At 40.0% G+C, this 15,714-nt stretch overlaps 1 protein-coding gene and 1 pseudogene across 2 annotated transcripts; both read right to left on the bottom strand.

The window, feature by feature from the left end:
• Nucleotides 1–13,087, bottom strand: LOC101754240 (general transcription factor 3C polypeptide 3). Of its 2 annotated transcripts, XM_004972544.3 has the most exons (18): nucleotides 12,591–13,087; nucleotides 12,068–12,179; nucleotides 11,488–11,595; nucleotides 10,721–10,902; nucleotides 9,889–10,084; nucleotides 8,197–8,454; nucleotides 7,812–7,958; nucleotides 6,074–6,182; nucleotides 5,483–5,596; nucleotides 5,241–5,410; nucleotides 4,571–4,689; nucleotides 3,430–3,505; nucleotides 3,273–3,344; nucleotides 1,800–1,926; nucleotides 1,426–1,540; nucleotides 820–1,010; nucleotides 617–729; nucleotides 1–428 (listed from the first exon to the last, which is right to left on the bottom strand). In XM_004972544.3, the coding sequence occupies exons 1-18, from the start codon at nucleotides 12,842–12,844 to the stop codon at nucleotides 159–161; spliced, it is 2,733 nt and encodes a 910-aa protein (XP_004972601.1). In that variant the 5' UTR covers nucleotides 12,845–13,087; the 3' UTR covers nucleotides 1–158. The 2 variants fall into 2 exon arrangements, with proteins under 2 accessions (XP_004972601.1, XP_022683353.1); XM_022827618.1 differs by lacking the exons at nucleotides 12,068–12,179; nucleotides 12,591–13,087 and having other exon boundaries at nucleotides 11,408–11,545.
• Nucleotides 13,088–14,022: 935 nt separating this feature from the next.
• LOC101772346 lies at nucleotides 14,023–15,456 on the bottom strand (annotated as a pseudogene).
• Nucleotides 15,457–15,714: the final 258 nt, after the last annotated feature.

Genomic DNA, 15,714 nt, shown 5'->3' with positions numbered 1-15,714 from the left:
TGAATAGTAATTTGAGACAAAGGGAGTATTCATTGACAACACTAATATACATATATAAGTATTCTAGCTGTATAGACAGGTTGATTCTAAATTACTGAGGCTGCAAGTAGGGTTCTGTATTTGCTAATTCCGATCCCGACAACACTAGACACAAGCTTCTAAACAGTGCAGTACGTTTTCAGAATCTGCCTAGCAAGATCTGTCGCACCGCTTTTCTTGTAGATTAGATGCAAGTTGAAGGCAGCCTCTCTTCGTACGTCACAGTACCCTGGCCTCAGATCCTCCTGCGCGCATGAACCAGCCTCGTATGGAAGCTTGGGAATAGGATGATCTTCCTCCTCAACCGCTAAAGCCTTCTCGTAGTAAACAGCTGCCAAGGTATTCAGGCCAATGTGGTGGTATGCCCGAGCGATGTTGTACAAGGCTTCCTGCAAGGCCAAAACATATCCTGGCTGTGTAACTCAACAGGTTGCTGGCATGCCGCAATGAAACCAGAAATGTTTTAAGTCGATACATTATATCATATGAAAGCAATAAATCCTAATCCGGCCAGGGACTCAAGTTAAGAGCATTACACCACAAGCATGAAAATATATAAAAAAAACTAGTACCAAACCTGACTTTCCCCACAAAGGCGCAGGTATCTATATAGGAACGCAAAAGCTTGGACGATGCACTGGTTCTTATTCTGAAGCCTGAAGCCAAGAGCTAAACTAATCAGGGCAGTGCCTGCAAAGGTTGAACAACAACATGATTGATATCTCATGTACTGAAGCAAATCGATACTATATATCATGACTATGGTGAATGGTGACATACCTACACAGAGATTAATAAGAGGGTTTTCTGGGTCCAACTTATAAGCTTCCAGGTAATCCCGGGCAGCTGACTGATGCTGACTTATAGCAGTGAATCGATGCCCGGATATGATTATAGGGGGAACACAGTCAGGCTTTTCTTCTCTTGTCCGAAGAATATATTTGAAATGATGTGGAAACCTGTCCTCTATTCTGCAAAGCAAAATAAAATATAAATTTCAAACATCTGATAATTTTTATTCACTTTTCAGTCCCAGAGCTAGAAATATATGAAAATGTACAACATGATTGATATCTCAGAAAGACTGGGATAGCAGTGACAGGTCCATTATCAGCACTCTAAAAAGACTATCCAAAACAGTTGAAAGTAATCTCCTGGCACATTAGGATCCTGCAGAATTAGTGAGCAAGCTTTATACCGAACATGTACATTGCTATAAGAGTGAAAATATTATTACATCAGTTAAGCTGTTTTTAACATATAGCCATAAATGCGTCATCACTAGTATAAAACACAAAAAAGAATAATGTGTTGAAAGTTAATCATAGCCATGTGATAAACTGAAAAATGAAACTAACTACATTATATGGAATTCTAACTACTCACCTTGATATCACTTTGTAGTAGGAATTCCAAGCAGAGAGAGAATATGGGTGCTGCTGAACAACATATCGAACATACTTGAAGCCATGACTGGGATCTGGAGCCCTATAAGCTATTTCTGCAAAATTAAAAGATTGGTTATTTTCAAATTAAAAATACTGGTTGTGTTTACTCCCTTTTTCTATTTAACGATTTTTTTAGTTTCAGTCTTTAAGATGTAAACAATATTGCTATAACCTCGATAACAGAGTGAGCAAGTCTAAAGATCCTTTCCTAGAAATTGTAGAATATCTGGTCTAAGTTGAAAGCACAAGATGATATTCCTTAGTGACCCAATTTATGATGGTGCATGCTATAGTATGCTGAATAGATCTTACGAGCACCCAAGGATCTGAGCTCCTCTTTGTTGTCATTGGTGAGCACATCATTTCCAAGTTTCAGAGTGCGGTTGATAATCTGCAGTGCATCCCAATATCGCTGAAGCAAAGCTAATGTTCGACAAAGCTACAAAAAGCCAGAAAAGGTGAACTTAATAGTCAGTATAAGATTAAAAAGGAGCAGCAAAAGAAGAAAAGTGACTTTACCCAAATATTATCAAAGTAGATGTCACAAAAAAGGTGAACAGAATAAAAACGAGGGACTAAGACAAAAGTATATGCACCTAATCCATATGTAACCATTCAGTATCAATATTATCAGTATCAATCATGTATATGTATGGTTATTGATCAATTTTTTTATGAGTATGGAAAACAATATGCAGCAGCCAAATAACACATGTTCTGCCCATTGCTAATTAAGATTAGCATTGTAACATCCCAGCCTTCTAGACAACCAGGACGATGCTTACATGGTAAAGTTCAAATCCCATGAGTTGCAATTAATACCCACATGATATAATGCTAGAGAGTGAATTCTAAGGTTCTTAACAAAGCTAGAAAAAGGTTGTACATATTTTTTTTTTCTCAGAGACACAGGAGAGCTGCATGTCATTATATTAAGAAAAGCCTGTACATATTTCTATCTTGGAAAAACTAATGACAAACTGTTAAGTAAAAGATATATTTTTGTTTAATTAAAAAAATCCAATACAAGGCTACTCTAAAATGTTACAACAATTAAGAATCAACTATACTTACAAATGAAAAGGTAATAAAAAAAGTGTACTTCAAACTGTTCTTTTCCTTTCTTTTGTGATTACAAGGATCGCACACATGTAAGCCACACTCACACAAACACAAGTACGCTTCCTATCACATGATTACAAATAAATCGTTGAAAGCACTCCATGTGTGTAAACGTAGGCAACATGATTTGAAGGTTTGAACCTTGGTGGGTGGAGTCGTACCGTCACACCTCCACCACACTAAGAGTTGGTTCCTTGTTCTTCAGCTATTCTCAACTTCATGTGCTAATAAGGATTTATTAGCTTACTGTTGACAACTTTATGCACTAAAATTATTCTTGCATACTATTCTCTTTCTTCACACGAGAACCCTTCGCGTATGAAATTGTCAACAATAAGCAAATACATACTTATTAGCATATGAAGATGCAGGAGATGTTGATTTGTTAATAAGATTGTTTTAAGTCATGAAGAAACATTCCTACACCACCACTCCAGACCTCTATTTATGGGCATTCAGGTAACCCATAGATGAATGTTTCTGGACATAAAATATGCAAAGGTTTAAGGGCAGTAAACAAACTACCAAACTTGTTTAGTAACCTCTGGTGCAAGTTACTCAAAATTTTATGTTTATTGACAAATGTACTGTACTAGAGGCAATTGTAAAGATGAAACCTGAAGGGAGAAAAGAGAAAAATAAGAGAATTGGGTAGATACAAACATTTAACACAAGTTGATGATGCTCCATATTTGTCAACAGATCAGGAACAGGAGGAACTTGCTTTGTTCTTCGCTACAAACATCGAACAAGAAAGGAATTTAGTTCTTTATGAAGGAGGAAACTACTTAAAATTAGAAACACTAGCAAAAACTAATACCAAATCATTAGGTTTTAATTCCTCATTTGAAGCTGCTCTTTTCTCTATAAGTTTCTTCGCTCTGTTTGCCTTTTGTCTATTGAAATTAAATAACATATCAGTATCTTCAAAGAAAAAAGTGAAACAAATAATCAAGAAAGTTAATAATCAGAGATAGAATGGAGTCAACTATAAATTATAATATTGAAAGAAAATAGGACTGTCAAATATAGCACATAAACTATGCAATGACAGAATAAGGAACAAGTGCAACACATCTGATCACATGCATGGAAGAAAACAGAAATATCATCACATGTAGCTGTTAGAGCCAGATATAAAGAACATTACATGCATCAATAGATATTTAATAGCAGAAGGCTGCTTGTGCTTGATTATCATTAAATAATGTCCCTGGGAACATATAATCAATTGCCGCACTATGCACAGGTGCATTATGCTACAAGAGTCCATGTCAAGTGAAATTTAAATATACATGGCCACAATTTTGTGTTTTCCATGCATGCTAGTGCAAGGATATACCCCAGTCCTGCTTTTATCTTGTCAGGTTAGAAATTTGAATTGATTATAGGAGTATAAAACTCAAAATTATAAATTCAAATTTTAATTTGGCATTTTGGATTTGAAACTCCTAGTTTTTTATGCTATCATTCCTAGTTCATATTCTTCCTGCAAAATTGAGACAAGCGCATGACACATGGTTCTTGTATATCAGACGAAAATCATGATGTACCATTAACTAATGTAAAATTTCATGATCCACTCTCATACCATGGAGAGCCAAAAGATCAGCAAAGTGTGGATAGAATAGTTGATGATGAAGTGCTCATCTTTTCCTGGTAGTTTGTACTCTATAATACACATACATTTTTCTTATATTCATCATTTACGCAAACATGTCATTATTGTTTTTGAAAGTTATGGAAACAGCGAATCATGCACTTCTCACAAATTTCACAACAGCAGATTAGATACCTAGGTGAAAACCTGAAGTACACAAGTCTGGGCATAGCCAGGCAAACAAATGCAATTTGTCAGGTCCTAGGAACCATGCTACAAATAATCAGTATTACATATGCTTGCAGAAAATTAGTGTTATCACTAAAAATTGGAAATGGCCATGAACAAATGGTGTACTTACAACTCCCCAGGTGACGCTATTGGCCTTAATCCTTGAAATATACTATCTGGACGTGGCTCCCCCAATACTTTAACTCTTTCATGCAGAACAGTATTTGGAAGCTTTCTCATTGGCTTGATCTGATTGGACACAGTTAAAATTAGCTATATGTTATGGAAAGCGCATAGTAAATTTCCAACTCAACAGCAATACATATTTTCAAGAGTCTGTGTCACATATCTATATATATTGTATGGTGCTAGTGTTTCAGTAACAAATATATATTGTATAATATCTATTATACAAAGTTCCCATGCTCACTTCAGTTGTGTGGCATTCAACAAACACAGTTTAAGAGCTTCAAACTTCACAACGATATGTGCAGACACTAAAGTAGTTCGATCAATTCATTCATGGCCTTCGATATGATAGTGATTTTTGTTAAGAATGTCGAGATCATGATGAGCTGATGTCTGCAACTGTTTGAAGAAAAATGTTGCTGCAGCATTTATTAGCATAGAACACAATCATGGCATGGAGGAAAATGATATGGAAAGCAAATCTCCATTTAAATGGAAGATAGTTAAAAGGGGAGGTATAAAAACAGTAGACATGAAACAAATAGCAGACATCATATGCACAGCTTTATCAAGCAACACATGAACATCACATGCAGAAAAGATCAATGTACCTTTCGATTAGCATACTCAACATTCAATGTTTCTAGAATAGGATGAAAAATTGTATCCACAAAGTCTTCCAGGTTCCCTTTATTGTAATAAATGTTTGCTAGCTTCATCTTTACTTTTCCATCACACCACCAAGGTTTATGTTGGTCTGGAGTATTAGCAGAATGCAACTCTGCAAAATTCATATAAAAACACTGAAAAAGGCGGCAATTAGTTGCATAAAATTGCTCAGTAAGTACTATACCTTGATTTTTGGGAGGAGAAAGCAAAGTGACAGCTTCATCAGTCTTGCCCTCATCAATAAGAAGGGAGGATAAGGTCAATCGTATATCGATATTGTCCTTCATGCTTTGTAAGGCTAAGAGGACAAAAAAAGGAGGAAGACAATTTGTCAATAATGACAGTAGAGAAGAACTCAAGCACAGAACCAGGCTATTTTTGGTCTTGAGGTATCCACTTCAAAAGAAACTATTGCATGTCAGAACCAGGCATTGAATATATAAAGCGCAAAAGCAAGGACTCTTTAGAAAGGTTCGTCAATGATGAAATTAAAGGTAGTCTAGACTGACCTTAAACATCTAAATTCTAATAATAAGTACATAAGAAGCACAATCAATTATCATAGAATAAAATAAATTAAGGGCCAGGACATAAGCTCCTCATCATTTTAGGTAACCACAAAAGTAAAGACCCTTTCTTAAAGTTATCTAAAATTAAGGGAACCCAGTAGACCAGTACTCAGAGGAATTATGGTGCAATTTGCACTTACAATAAACCTTATCGAGTCTACATGTAAGTGTCAAGCAGAGAAGTGCTTCCTGAAGGTAATGAATACCTTTATAAAAATAAGGAATTGCATTTCTTTTGTCCCCTAAGACCATGTAGCACTGAGCGACTTTGACATATGAATTACCCATTTCTTTGTGATCCACATATAAACTACCCTGAAACAAGGAGTATATCAGAAAAAAAACAGCAGAGAAGATTAAGAAAGTGAAACTAACAAGTAGCTGTACCATAAAAAAATCAAGAGACCAACTTAGAAACTTGAATCACATTACCAAACAATTATTCCAGAAATCCTATAAACTTCTAAGCTCTTCAGGAGTCAACAAATTTGGCTGCATGTCTTGCATAGCCAAGATCCATTAAAAGGTGATCTACAGACCTCAATCCATGTATTAATATGCACGAAAAAAAATGCATGTTGCTCAGTCTTTGGCTCTCTGGAAATGCTCCAACCAGTAAGGTTATAAAGTACAAGAGTAAAATGCACCGCCGGTCCTTCAACTTGGCAGCGAGTGCCATCTAGGTCCCCAAACTTCTAAAATGCACATATGGATCCCTGAACTTGCTAATGGGCTCACGTGGGGTCCAAATCACTCTACACGAGTTAAATCACTTACGTGGCATGCTGATTGTACCATTGACGTGGACTGACATATGGGCCCCGCATGTCAACTCCATCTTCTCCCCACTTTCTCTCCCAGGTCATCCCCTTCGTCGGTCACCGTCCTTCTCAATCCCATCCCCCGTCGCCACCCCCGTCCCCTCCCCTCCCCTCCCCTTCCTCTTCGCTCCGCTCTCCCAAACCCTAGCCGCCCAATCCCGGCCCCCCAAGCCGCTGCATAGGACCAGGGGGCAGTGGTGCTGGTTGCCGGAGATGCTGTTGGTGAGAGAGGGGTGAAAGGTGAGGCATAGAGGGGGAGAAGATGGAGCTGATACGTGGGGTCCATATGTCAGTCCACGTCAGCGCACAATCAGCATGCCACGAAAGCAGTTTAACTCGGTTAGTGGTGGTCCTCACGTGGTCAGCATGCCACGAAAGCAGTTTAACTCGGTTAGTGGTGGTCCTCACGTGAACCGATTAGCATGTTCAAGGATCCAGATGTGTATTTTGGGAGTTCAGGGACCTAGATGACACTCATTGCCAAGTTCAAGGACCGGCGGTGCATTTTACTCGAAGTACAACGCTGTCGCGCAATGAGTAGCATATGCCTGAGCAAACAAAGCCACATGTTTGGACTCCGGATCATGTGTATCTATTGAGGCTTCTATGGGGCATGTACATTCCAATCAAATTTGGGACACTTATCTTGCCAATTAGAATTAGGATATCTAGATGATGCTATAAAGGCAAGCTCTCAAACACAGGAATTTATATTTCATGGCATTTGTGTTCAGAATCTAGCAAATTTTTCTGTATCAACTATAAAGGACTAAAAGACTTTAAGTTTACAATCTCCGCCTATGATTTGTTCATGCCAAAGCAATTCATAGGTGACTCAAATTTTACTCTCCATCTCCGTCTTTCAAGAAAATTCTGAATAAAACACCAATTGTCCACTGCACTTGTCTTCAACTATCTTTCCAATGATTCAGGATCTATTGCTCTCTCAAGGACTTACTAGCATTAAAAGGTCTAGTTCAAAACACATTGTGCTAGGTCTTCAGTAAAAAAAAGACATGATACTTGAATTGGAAAATAAAGATATTGCAGCCAAGATCTTAGTCCCAAAATCAACTTTTCAATACATATTGGGGAGATGAAAAGAAGCAAATCAACTACTCACCGCATTATGATTAGCAACATCTCCAATCATCAGGTAAAACTTTACTGCATACTCATATAGTCCCATGGTTTCTAAATTGGTTGCGAGCTCCTTAATCACATCAGTGTTATCTTTTGATGGCTCCAAATGCACATCACGAAGGAAAATCTGCACAGAGATAATGCCACATGAGGAACTAAGTAATAAGATTAGTGCTATTTTGAAGTGAGTGTCGAAAAGCAGTGACTTAATGCAAGCCAAGTTAATCCTACAGAATCATATTTACAACTCTTTATTCAGTACATAGTAGGGAATTCTAACTTTACTAAAAAGCAGATGAAGGAATTCGATCAGACAAGGATGGATTGTGTCAAGTGATATACAACAGAACCATTCTGGAACAAACCTCAGCATGTTTCATGTCTCCAAGATAGGCATGGCAGATTACTTCCTTTGCCAGCAATTGTATTGGTAATTTCTGTTGAGATCGCAACTGTAGGCGTGCCTTCTCAATCTGCTTTAATGCTTCACTAAGAGCATTATTTCTCAGATAAAGGGATATCAACAAATCTAGAACACTCCAGTCAATGTTGGTAGTTTGAGTACTAACATAGTCTTCCAACAAATTAATAGCTTTGTCAATTTGACCACACTCTCTGTACATCTGAAAGAAAGGCAAGAATCAACAAGTGGCCCAAAATTAACTTGGTAGGATGACACAAAATACTACACAGGAAACAAAAAGTGCAAGAGTCCAGGGTTTGCAAAACAAAGCCACACTTAATTTGGATCCAGGTCAGTTCATGTTTTCAGCGAGATTATGTTCAAAAGAAAAGTAGCAGTTTTCTTGATGCATTTTGAACTTCAAAGTTATCAGACTCAAGAGAAAAGAAGAATGTGAATCAAGCAGTAAGCTATAACACACGCATTCAATGGAAATTTAGGGACAAACTGGTCTGTGGTTGGAATATCAAAGGAAAATTCTGGCTTACAGACAACTCCCCAGTAGTGTTCTCAATCCTACAGGAATTCATGCATTAAAAAAATTGGAATTGCCGTGCTCAAGAACTACGGCAGATAAGAGAACTTGAGCAAAGGTGAATGAATTAGCAAATTGGCAATGAAAAAATTGTAATGCACCTTTTAAGAAAACTTGGACCAAGAATCAATAAGCTAGTACTTCTTTTAACATGTTACTCTTGCAACATATGCCTAGATTGGTACAATGTGCTGGCTACCGATGTGTGCTACATTAAACAAGGTGCGCTGTTTGGATGTTTAGTAACTTTTTACCCTGGAAAAGCAAGACTACCCTATGCCTTATTTGGGTTAGTGGTTTCCATTCCACTACCAAGAAAAATAGTAAAAGTAAAAAAAAAACTTCAACTGAAACTCAGGGCCGAGCATGCTTGCGGCCCAGAAACCTGACGCTCGGCCTACATGATGCATGGCCCCCGTCGCCATGATGGGACATGGAGGACACAGCACATCAAATTAGGAGTAGCAACAACGGGCTTCCAATATAATCGAAGTTTTCACATTTCAAATTTCACAGAGAAGTAATGATCAAAACTAATCTACGCATCGAACCAAGATCCCCAACAAATCAACTCGGATTCAGCACAATTGCATCATGCACAGAAATATCTGAGCAGAGCATCGAATCGGAGCTCAAAACTGAAGAATTTCATACCAGAGCTCAAACTGGAGTCCAAAATCAGATCAAAGCATCCGACTTAAATCAGAGCAAAAGACTGGAGCTCAGAAGTAAAGAAATTCAGGTGGAGGGGGAGGGGGGTTGCGCAGGAGGCGCCAGTGTGTTCTTGCTCGCCGGTTGTGGTCTTCTGGAGGAGGCGCGAGGGCAGTGGTGTGTGACAGGTAGCTGCTATGGAAAATAGCTAAGGAGAGGCAGGTGCGCTGGCGGCACCAGTGGACTTTCCATGGAACAAGGCGACACAACTAAGTGAGGGGTCAAGCGGCTGAGCATGACATTCATTAGAGAAAAAGAATTGTTGCCCCAAACCACTCTTCTACATGGGCCCTAACATTACAGTTAGTCTCAAGTAATAGTCACAACAAACTGTTAATTGCAACATACCTGCGCAGCTACTTTACGAACGGCAACATTGGCAGGATAAATTCTAACTATCTGCTCATATATCTCTGCAGCTTTCTGATAGTCACGAAGGTTGCGATACATATCACCGCAAAGATACTTCAGATCTACATCTTCTGGATCTGCTCTCATTGCTTTTAAAATGCAGTGTCTTGCCAGAGAGGCATCTTCTTTTTTCCTGTATCAAAGTAGTCTGTGAGGTCGCTATCTTTATTTATTTTAACTTATTTTATTTTTAACTATCTCCAGGGAAAACGAACTAACCATGTCAAACTATCAGCACTCTGAAATTTACATCACTTGCAAATATGACAATATACATCTAATGCAGAAGTAGAATGCATGTTGCACTATATCAAAGAAAAACCTGAGGGTGTGAAAGCATATTATTCTGTTAAACATCGACAATCAAATCTGAAAATGAAATTTAAAAACAATAAATGCCTGAAGACTAGTACAATATATACTACTATAGATTGATCACAAGAAAACCAAAAAGCTATGTGTCTTCCCATCACTACAAATCTAGGGATAGGGATAGGGATACTGATGCTTGTTACTTACTTAACAAGCATCATGCTGATAAGGAAAGGTCATATTGCAATAAAAATCTAAACATAAGCAAATATTTATAAAATCATAGTTTTGATGCATTCAACAAATATATAAAGAATGATCAAATATCATCTCAATTAAGCTATACAAGATTTTTTGCTCAGAAAATTATGACGTAAAATTCAATAACAAAATGAATATTTTGTTTTATATTCACAGAAAAAAGGTCAAAAGAAAAAACAGTATGAAGTAAACTCACTTGGCCAAGGGAATGAGTTTCTTCCACAGCGATGCATCCTTTGGGGAGACATATGCAGCAAGCATCAAGAAGTTTATGGCTTTATCTAGTTCACCAGTCTCACTATAAATGCTACCAAGTAGATAATATGAATCTGGCAAATTTGGTGCAATTCGCACAATCTCATGCAGTATAGGAATTGCCTGCAATAAAGGACACCAACACAAGACAATGCGATTGTCAGACAAATTCAAACATCACAGATAGACTGCTCAAAGACTTTAGTTTCATGGAACCTCAAGCAAACAACTACTATAACTGATAACTGAAATTTGTAATTTGTAAATACAAGTTGACTTATTCAATAATCCAAAACTCTATGGTAGCCATTTTGTACGGCTCAATTGGCATGCTAGTGAGGTGATTAAAAAAAGATTTACCTTCCTGTAGAACAACAGACAAGTCACTGCTTTTAATTAACCCCACAGGCTAAATTGTAAAGACACCATACCAGATGAGAATCCACTGGTAATCATCCTTTCTTAAAGAATCAAAATTAATACAACTCCTAGATGTGAGCTATGAGAAAAACTAGCTCGTGGTGAATATAACATAATATAATATATGACATAAAAAAATTTGGAAGTTGCTGTGCAGTTGGATGTACATAACAGGTTAAGGCAGTGTCAAATATCTGCTTTACTTAACTGAGATTAAACTGATGCATATCAACTTCCAGTTCATCAAAACTCGTGAAACTCAAAGTAGCCATGTTAGAAATCATAGACCTCGTCAAATTTTTCTTCAGCAAAAAGTAGAGTAGCATCACCCAACTTTTTAATAACTTCAGGGCTGCCCTTATTCTTTGTTCCTTTCTTTCTTCCCCTTTTCTTGCCCTGATGAAATGACAGAGAACAAGAAAAATTACCGATTTGTTAATGCTAACAAATATGATAGCTAAAAAACAAATCGTCTGCATTGGACACAACATATGATACATCAATTGCTGTTAATCCACATAATAACTGTTTTCCAGTGAAACAGCTAATATATCCTCAAATGAAGCTAGCAATGAAAGGGAATACACTTGATTCAACAGCATTCAGTTCTCAGAAATTTTCGAAGTATCGAAATGCTAATCTGGTGCGATTGCCATGGGGGAAAACCCAAAAACGGAAGCACCAGTCACAAACCATAAATAATGCTTGTTTTCTCCATTGAACTCCAACAGAACTTTGATCTAATAGCATATACTTCATTTCTGTAAGATCTCTGAAAACTATACTTGTTTTCTCCATGCAGTCAGTACCACAAGGGGATATTTTAAGCAGAATTTGTGCAAAGAACTTTAGGAAAGGAGTGCCATACATCTTTGGACCTTCTTTTGCGCCGAAGACCAAAGCCTTCCATGAGTTGATCGAACATGGTTGCTGCTTCCGCTTCTGAAAGGTCATCCGGCCTTGGCCTCTTGGAACCCTCCCTGAAAGATGACCAAGGGTTCTCAAACATATCAAGTGCAAACACAGCTCCTTGTAACAGATTACATGATGGGTTTCACAGTGCAAGCAACAGAAAACAGTAAACAATTCACCGGAACCAAAAATAGCACTTATAAGTTCCAATGGCACCACAGGGTCAGAGCTCCACATATGAACTAACAGTTAGCAATCTACTACTCCACGAAACTAGTAAAGCATTCAGAGTGGTGTGGTGCGCACTACTCTGAATTCACCGTACACCGTGTGCATCTCTCGAAGCAAATTGCAGCAGATGCACATGAGCTGGAATCTAGATGGGACATGAGCAACTAGTTTGTGTTTACCAGCAGATTTAATTAACTAGACTGTCTCCCAATTTCCAATCGAAGCAACAAGGTGAGGAAATCTCGCACCTCTGGGGCTGTTCCTCGGCGAGAGCCTTGCGCTTGCGCTCCGCGAGCGCCTCGTAGTCGTGCGCTTGGGCACGCATCGCTCCGGCGCCGGTGCTGCGCCCCGCCATCTCCACGCACTGCATCGCCTCCTCGGCGTCACCGAACTCGAACCCGTCCTCCTCATCCTCCTCGAAATCCTCATCACCGTCGCGCCCGCCATCGCCCACCTCCGCGGCGGAGGCTCGCTGGACGCCGTCCTCCGTCACAGCCGACATCGCCGGTGGTGGCGGCGAAGCACGAGCAGGTGGGAGTATCAGCCGCAGGGGACAGTAACGGGGCGCCGCTGCTCCACGCAAAGCCCCGGCGCCCTCCTCCTCCTCCGCGCCCCCAGAGTAGAGGAAAAGAATGGGGCCGGCGCGCGCTGGGTCGGGATCGGCGCCGCGAGTGGGGGAGGGGAGGGGGGTGACGGCGGCCGGCGCGCGCGGGGGCAGCAAGGGGCTACGCGCGGGGAAGACGGCGCCGGCGCTCGTAGGGAGCCGGCCCACCCAGTTTGTTGGGTCTTTTTACGCAAATTAGTAAGGAAAAAAAAAGCCCGAAGGCCAGGGTAGTACTGGGCCTGCCTGCCGGATTACCCTATGGGCCCGCCCAAGGCGCCCATGGTCCATGGACGCTTGGTGGCCCGTATTGGCGCTTTTTCTTTCTTCCCTTTTTCCGTTTGGCGCTGGACTATGTCACCTACTCGCATGATTATATCCACACATGTTGCATAAGTGGAATGAATTTTCCAAGTATATGAATTCATGTTGGCTGTTTAACTTGTACTACTAGCTAGCTGGTACCATCTATCTATATGTTTGTTTGTTTTTTGACCAAAAAAGAAAATGTTAGGGAAGTTCAAGTTCCGTACGGTGCTATCTCTATGTCTTCCTAATGATATCTAACTTTTCACAAGTTGGCACTTTCTTAAGAATGAGATGTTATGGATATGAAAATTTAAGCTTGCATTGAGTTATTAGGTTTTCATAGAATTTCCTCCTCGACTATTCACTGAAGTATAGCTACTATTAACCTTGTAAGTTGTTAGTAGCAACTCAGTGACAACATAGCATGTATTTACTCTTTCATGCAACGCCATCATGGCATGCATGTTTCCATTCGCCATTTGCCATATCCCATTTGTATCTACTACTTTCTTTATGGTAGTTATTATGTCATATCCAACACAAATGCCCTAAATCATCCTGAGCTGCTCATAAAACCAACCAGAAGTTTTTGGTTTGCACTGGGTTTTCACTTTCCACACATTGATGAAACTTTGACTCTGGAAAGAGTAATTCAGAAATGAAATACAAATTTTAATTTTCTCTTATTTATACGCGTGCAAATACAGAAACACTGTACATAATATCATTATAAGTGTAACGGAGCACTTTCAGATAAAAGGACGGCCAGTTATTACATAATTCAAGCGCGTGATATCTGATAGAAATTGAAGTGGTAAAACATAATAAAACACATGACTACGGCATCAAAATAAAGCACTAATTGTACAAAGCACAGTCATACTGAACTTTGAGATTATAATCTCAGTCCAATTTCGCGCTGCTGGATCCGTCATTGCCTCCTTTCTCCGTATTGCTGCTTGTTGCCAGCTTCGCTTTCATCTGCGCAGATGAAAGATACGTACGTAGGAGTAGCTAGAATTTAGATCAATCACGTGAGAGGAATAACGATAATAATAAACAAATACAAGTGAGAGGAATTATACCATATGTATGCTCATATTTGTTACCAGAAATTAAGCATAACCTTACTTTATCTGTCCCGTATATATAATCGCAAGCAGTATGTGAAAATAGAACTAAAGTTGCTCCTGCTTTGCCTTCCACATAGTGATGATAGTCATGAAATTCTGCTCCTCTGTGGGATCAACTTGGTCGGTTCAAATGGGAAGGTGTATCTGCATACATATGCGGTTGGTGCGGCTCTGTTCGCTTCAATTTATCAGCCGGCTTATCAGCCACCGAACAGTATTTTTCTCTCACAACAAATCAGCCGTTTCAGCTTTTCAGCCGGCTTATAAGTCCAGCCGAACAGGCCCACATCTTTACATAGTGCTTTCATTAGATGAGGATCGAAAACCAGAGCCAATACGTTGTGACGTGGCACGGTGTGATTATATTGCGGGGCCGATGAAGGCAGGGATGGAAAAGACAGCTACCTCGGCCCAGTGAGCATACGATGTGTGGCAAAACCCGTGGGTGCTGTGACCTCGTGGTGAATCTTCTTGTAGCCCCAGTCGGTGTGCAGCAAGCGGTGTATCCAGTATGAGAGATAGTCCTCCACCAACGTGTACACTAGCAGCTGCACTGCGATCTCCCCTGCAGATGGCAAAGGAAGCCCCATCAGGATACCCGCCATCTATATAAATGCCCCATGCGATACAAAAAGGTTAGTACATAGGATTATTAACCTTGTATTTGTGTACGTATTATCAAAGAACTTAGCACGTAATTAAATTGATGCAAATAAAAACAAACTGATCATTGACCTTTACGACGGGGTAGGACAGGAGTTGAAAGGAAACGACGACGAGCGAGAAGACGCCGGCTCTGTCCCTGAAGTAGCGGCCGACGGCGGCCTGCTGGGATAGCCGCCGTTCCTTCGGCTGCAGCTTGTACTGCATGGCAAAGGAAGGCGCGAGACGCTCAAGGAGCACCCAAGGCAGCGGCGCGAGGGTTTGGAGTGGAAGTATGATGAGAGTGTTGTGCCACAGGAGCCAGCAGTCCGGCATGCCTGCCGAGTAGCGGAACCAGGCGGCTTCCGCCGACGACTGGGCGCGCCCCAGCGCCGCCTCCGCTTCCGCTGCCGTGTCGTACGGGATCATCCTGGCGAACTGACGGTTGCTTTTCTCCCTCTGCGAGCTATGCTACACACTTCGTAACGGAGTATCTGTGTGTTCAGGCTGTTATATATATGCCCGCATATGCACCGTCGCCTTTATTTACAGTGAACTACTCATTCTGTTCCAAATTGTCACTCTGTTTTCACTTTTTTAGTTAAATAGATTTTGCTATACATCTAGACATAATTTATATCTAAGTGCATAGAAAAAAGCATACATCTAGAAAAGGTAAAACGACCT

The sequence above is a fragment of the Setaria italica genome, chromosome VI, assembly GCF_000263155.2.
Source record: "Setaria italica strain Yugu1 chromosome VI, Setaria_italica_v2.0, whole genome shotgun sequence".
In the NCBI taxonomy this organism is placed as follows: domain Eukaryota; kingdom Viridiplantae; phylum Streptophyta; class Magnoliopsida; order Poales; family Poaceae; genus Setaria; species Setaria italica.
The sequence above is the reverse complement of the archived record's forward strand: the minus strand, read 5'-3'. Positions and strand labels throughout refer to the sequence as shown.

Coding starts and splice junctions, on each gene's coding strand:
- LOC101754240 (XM_004972544.3), bottom strand. CDS start 12,844: ATGTCGGCTGTGACGGAGGACGGCGTCCAGCGAGCCTCCGCCGCGGAG. Junction 7,959..8,196: donor GAGACATGAAACATGCTGAG/GTTTGTTCCAGA, acceptor ATCTCTGTGCAG/ATTTTCCTTCGTGATGTGCA. Junction 3,345..3,429: donor AATTAAAACCTAATGATTTG/GTATTAGTTTTT, acceptor CGATGTTTGTAG/CGAAGAACAAAGCAAGTTCC.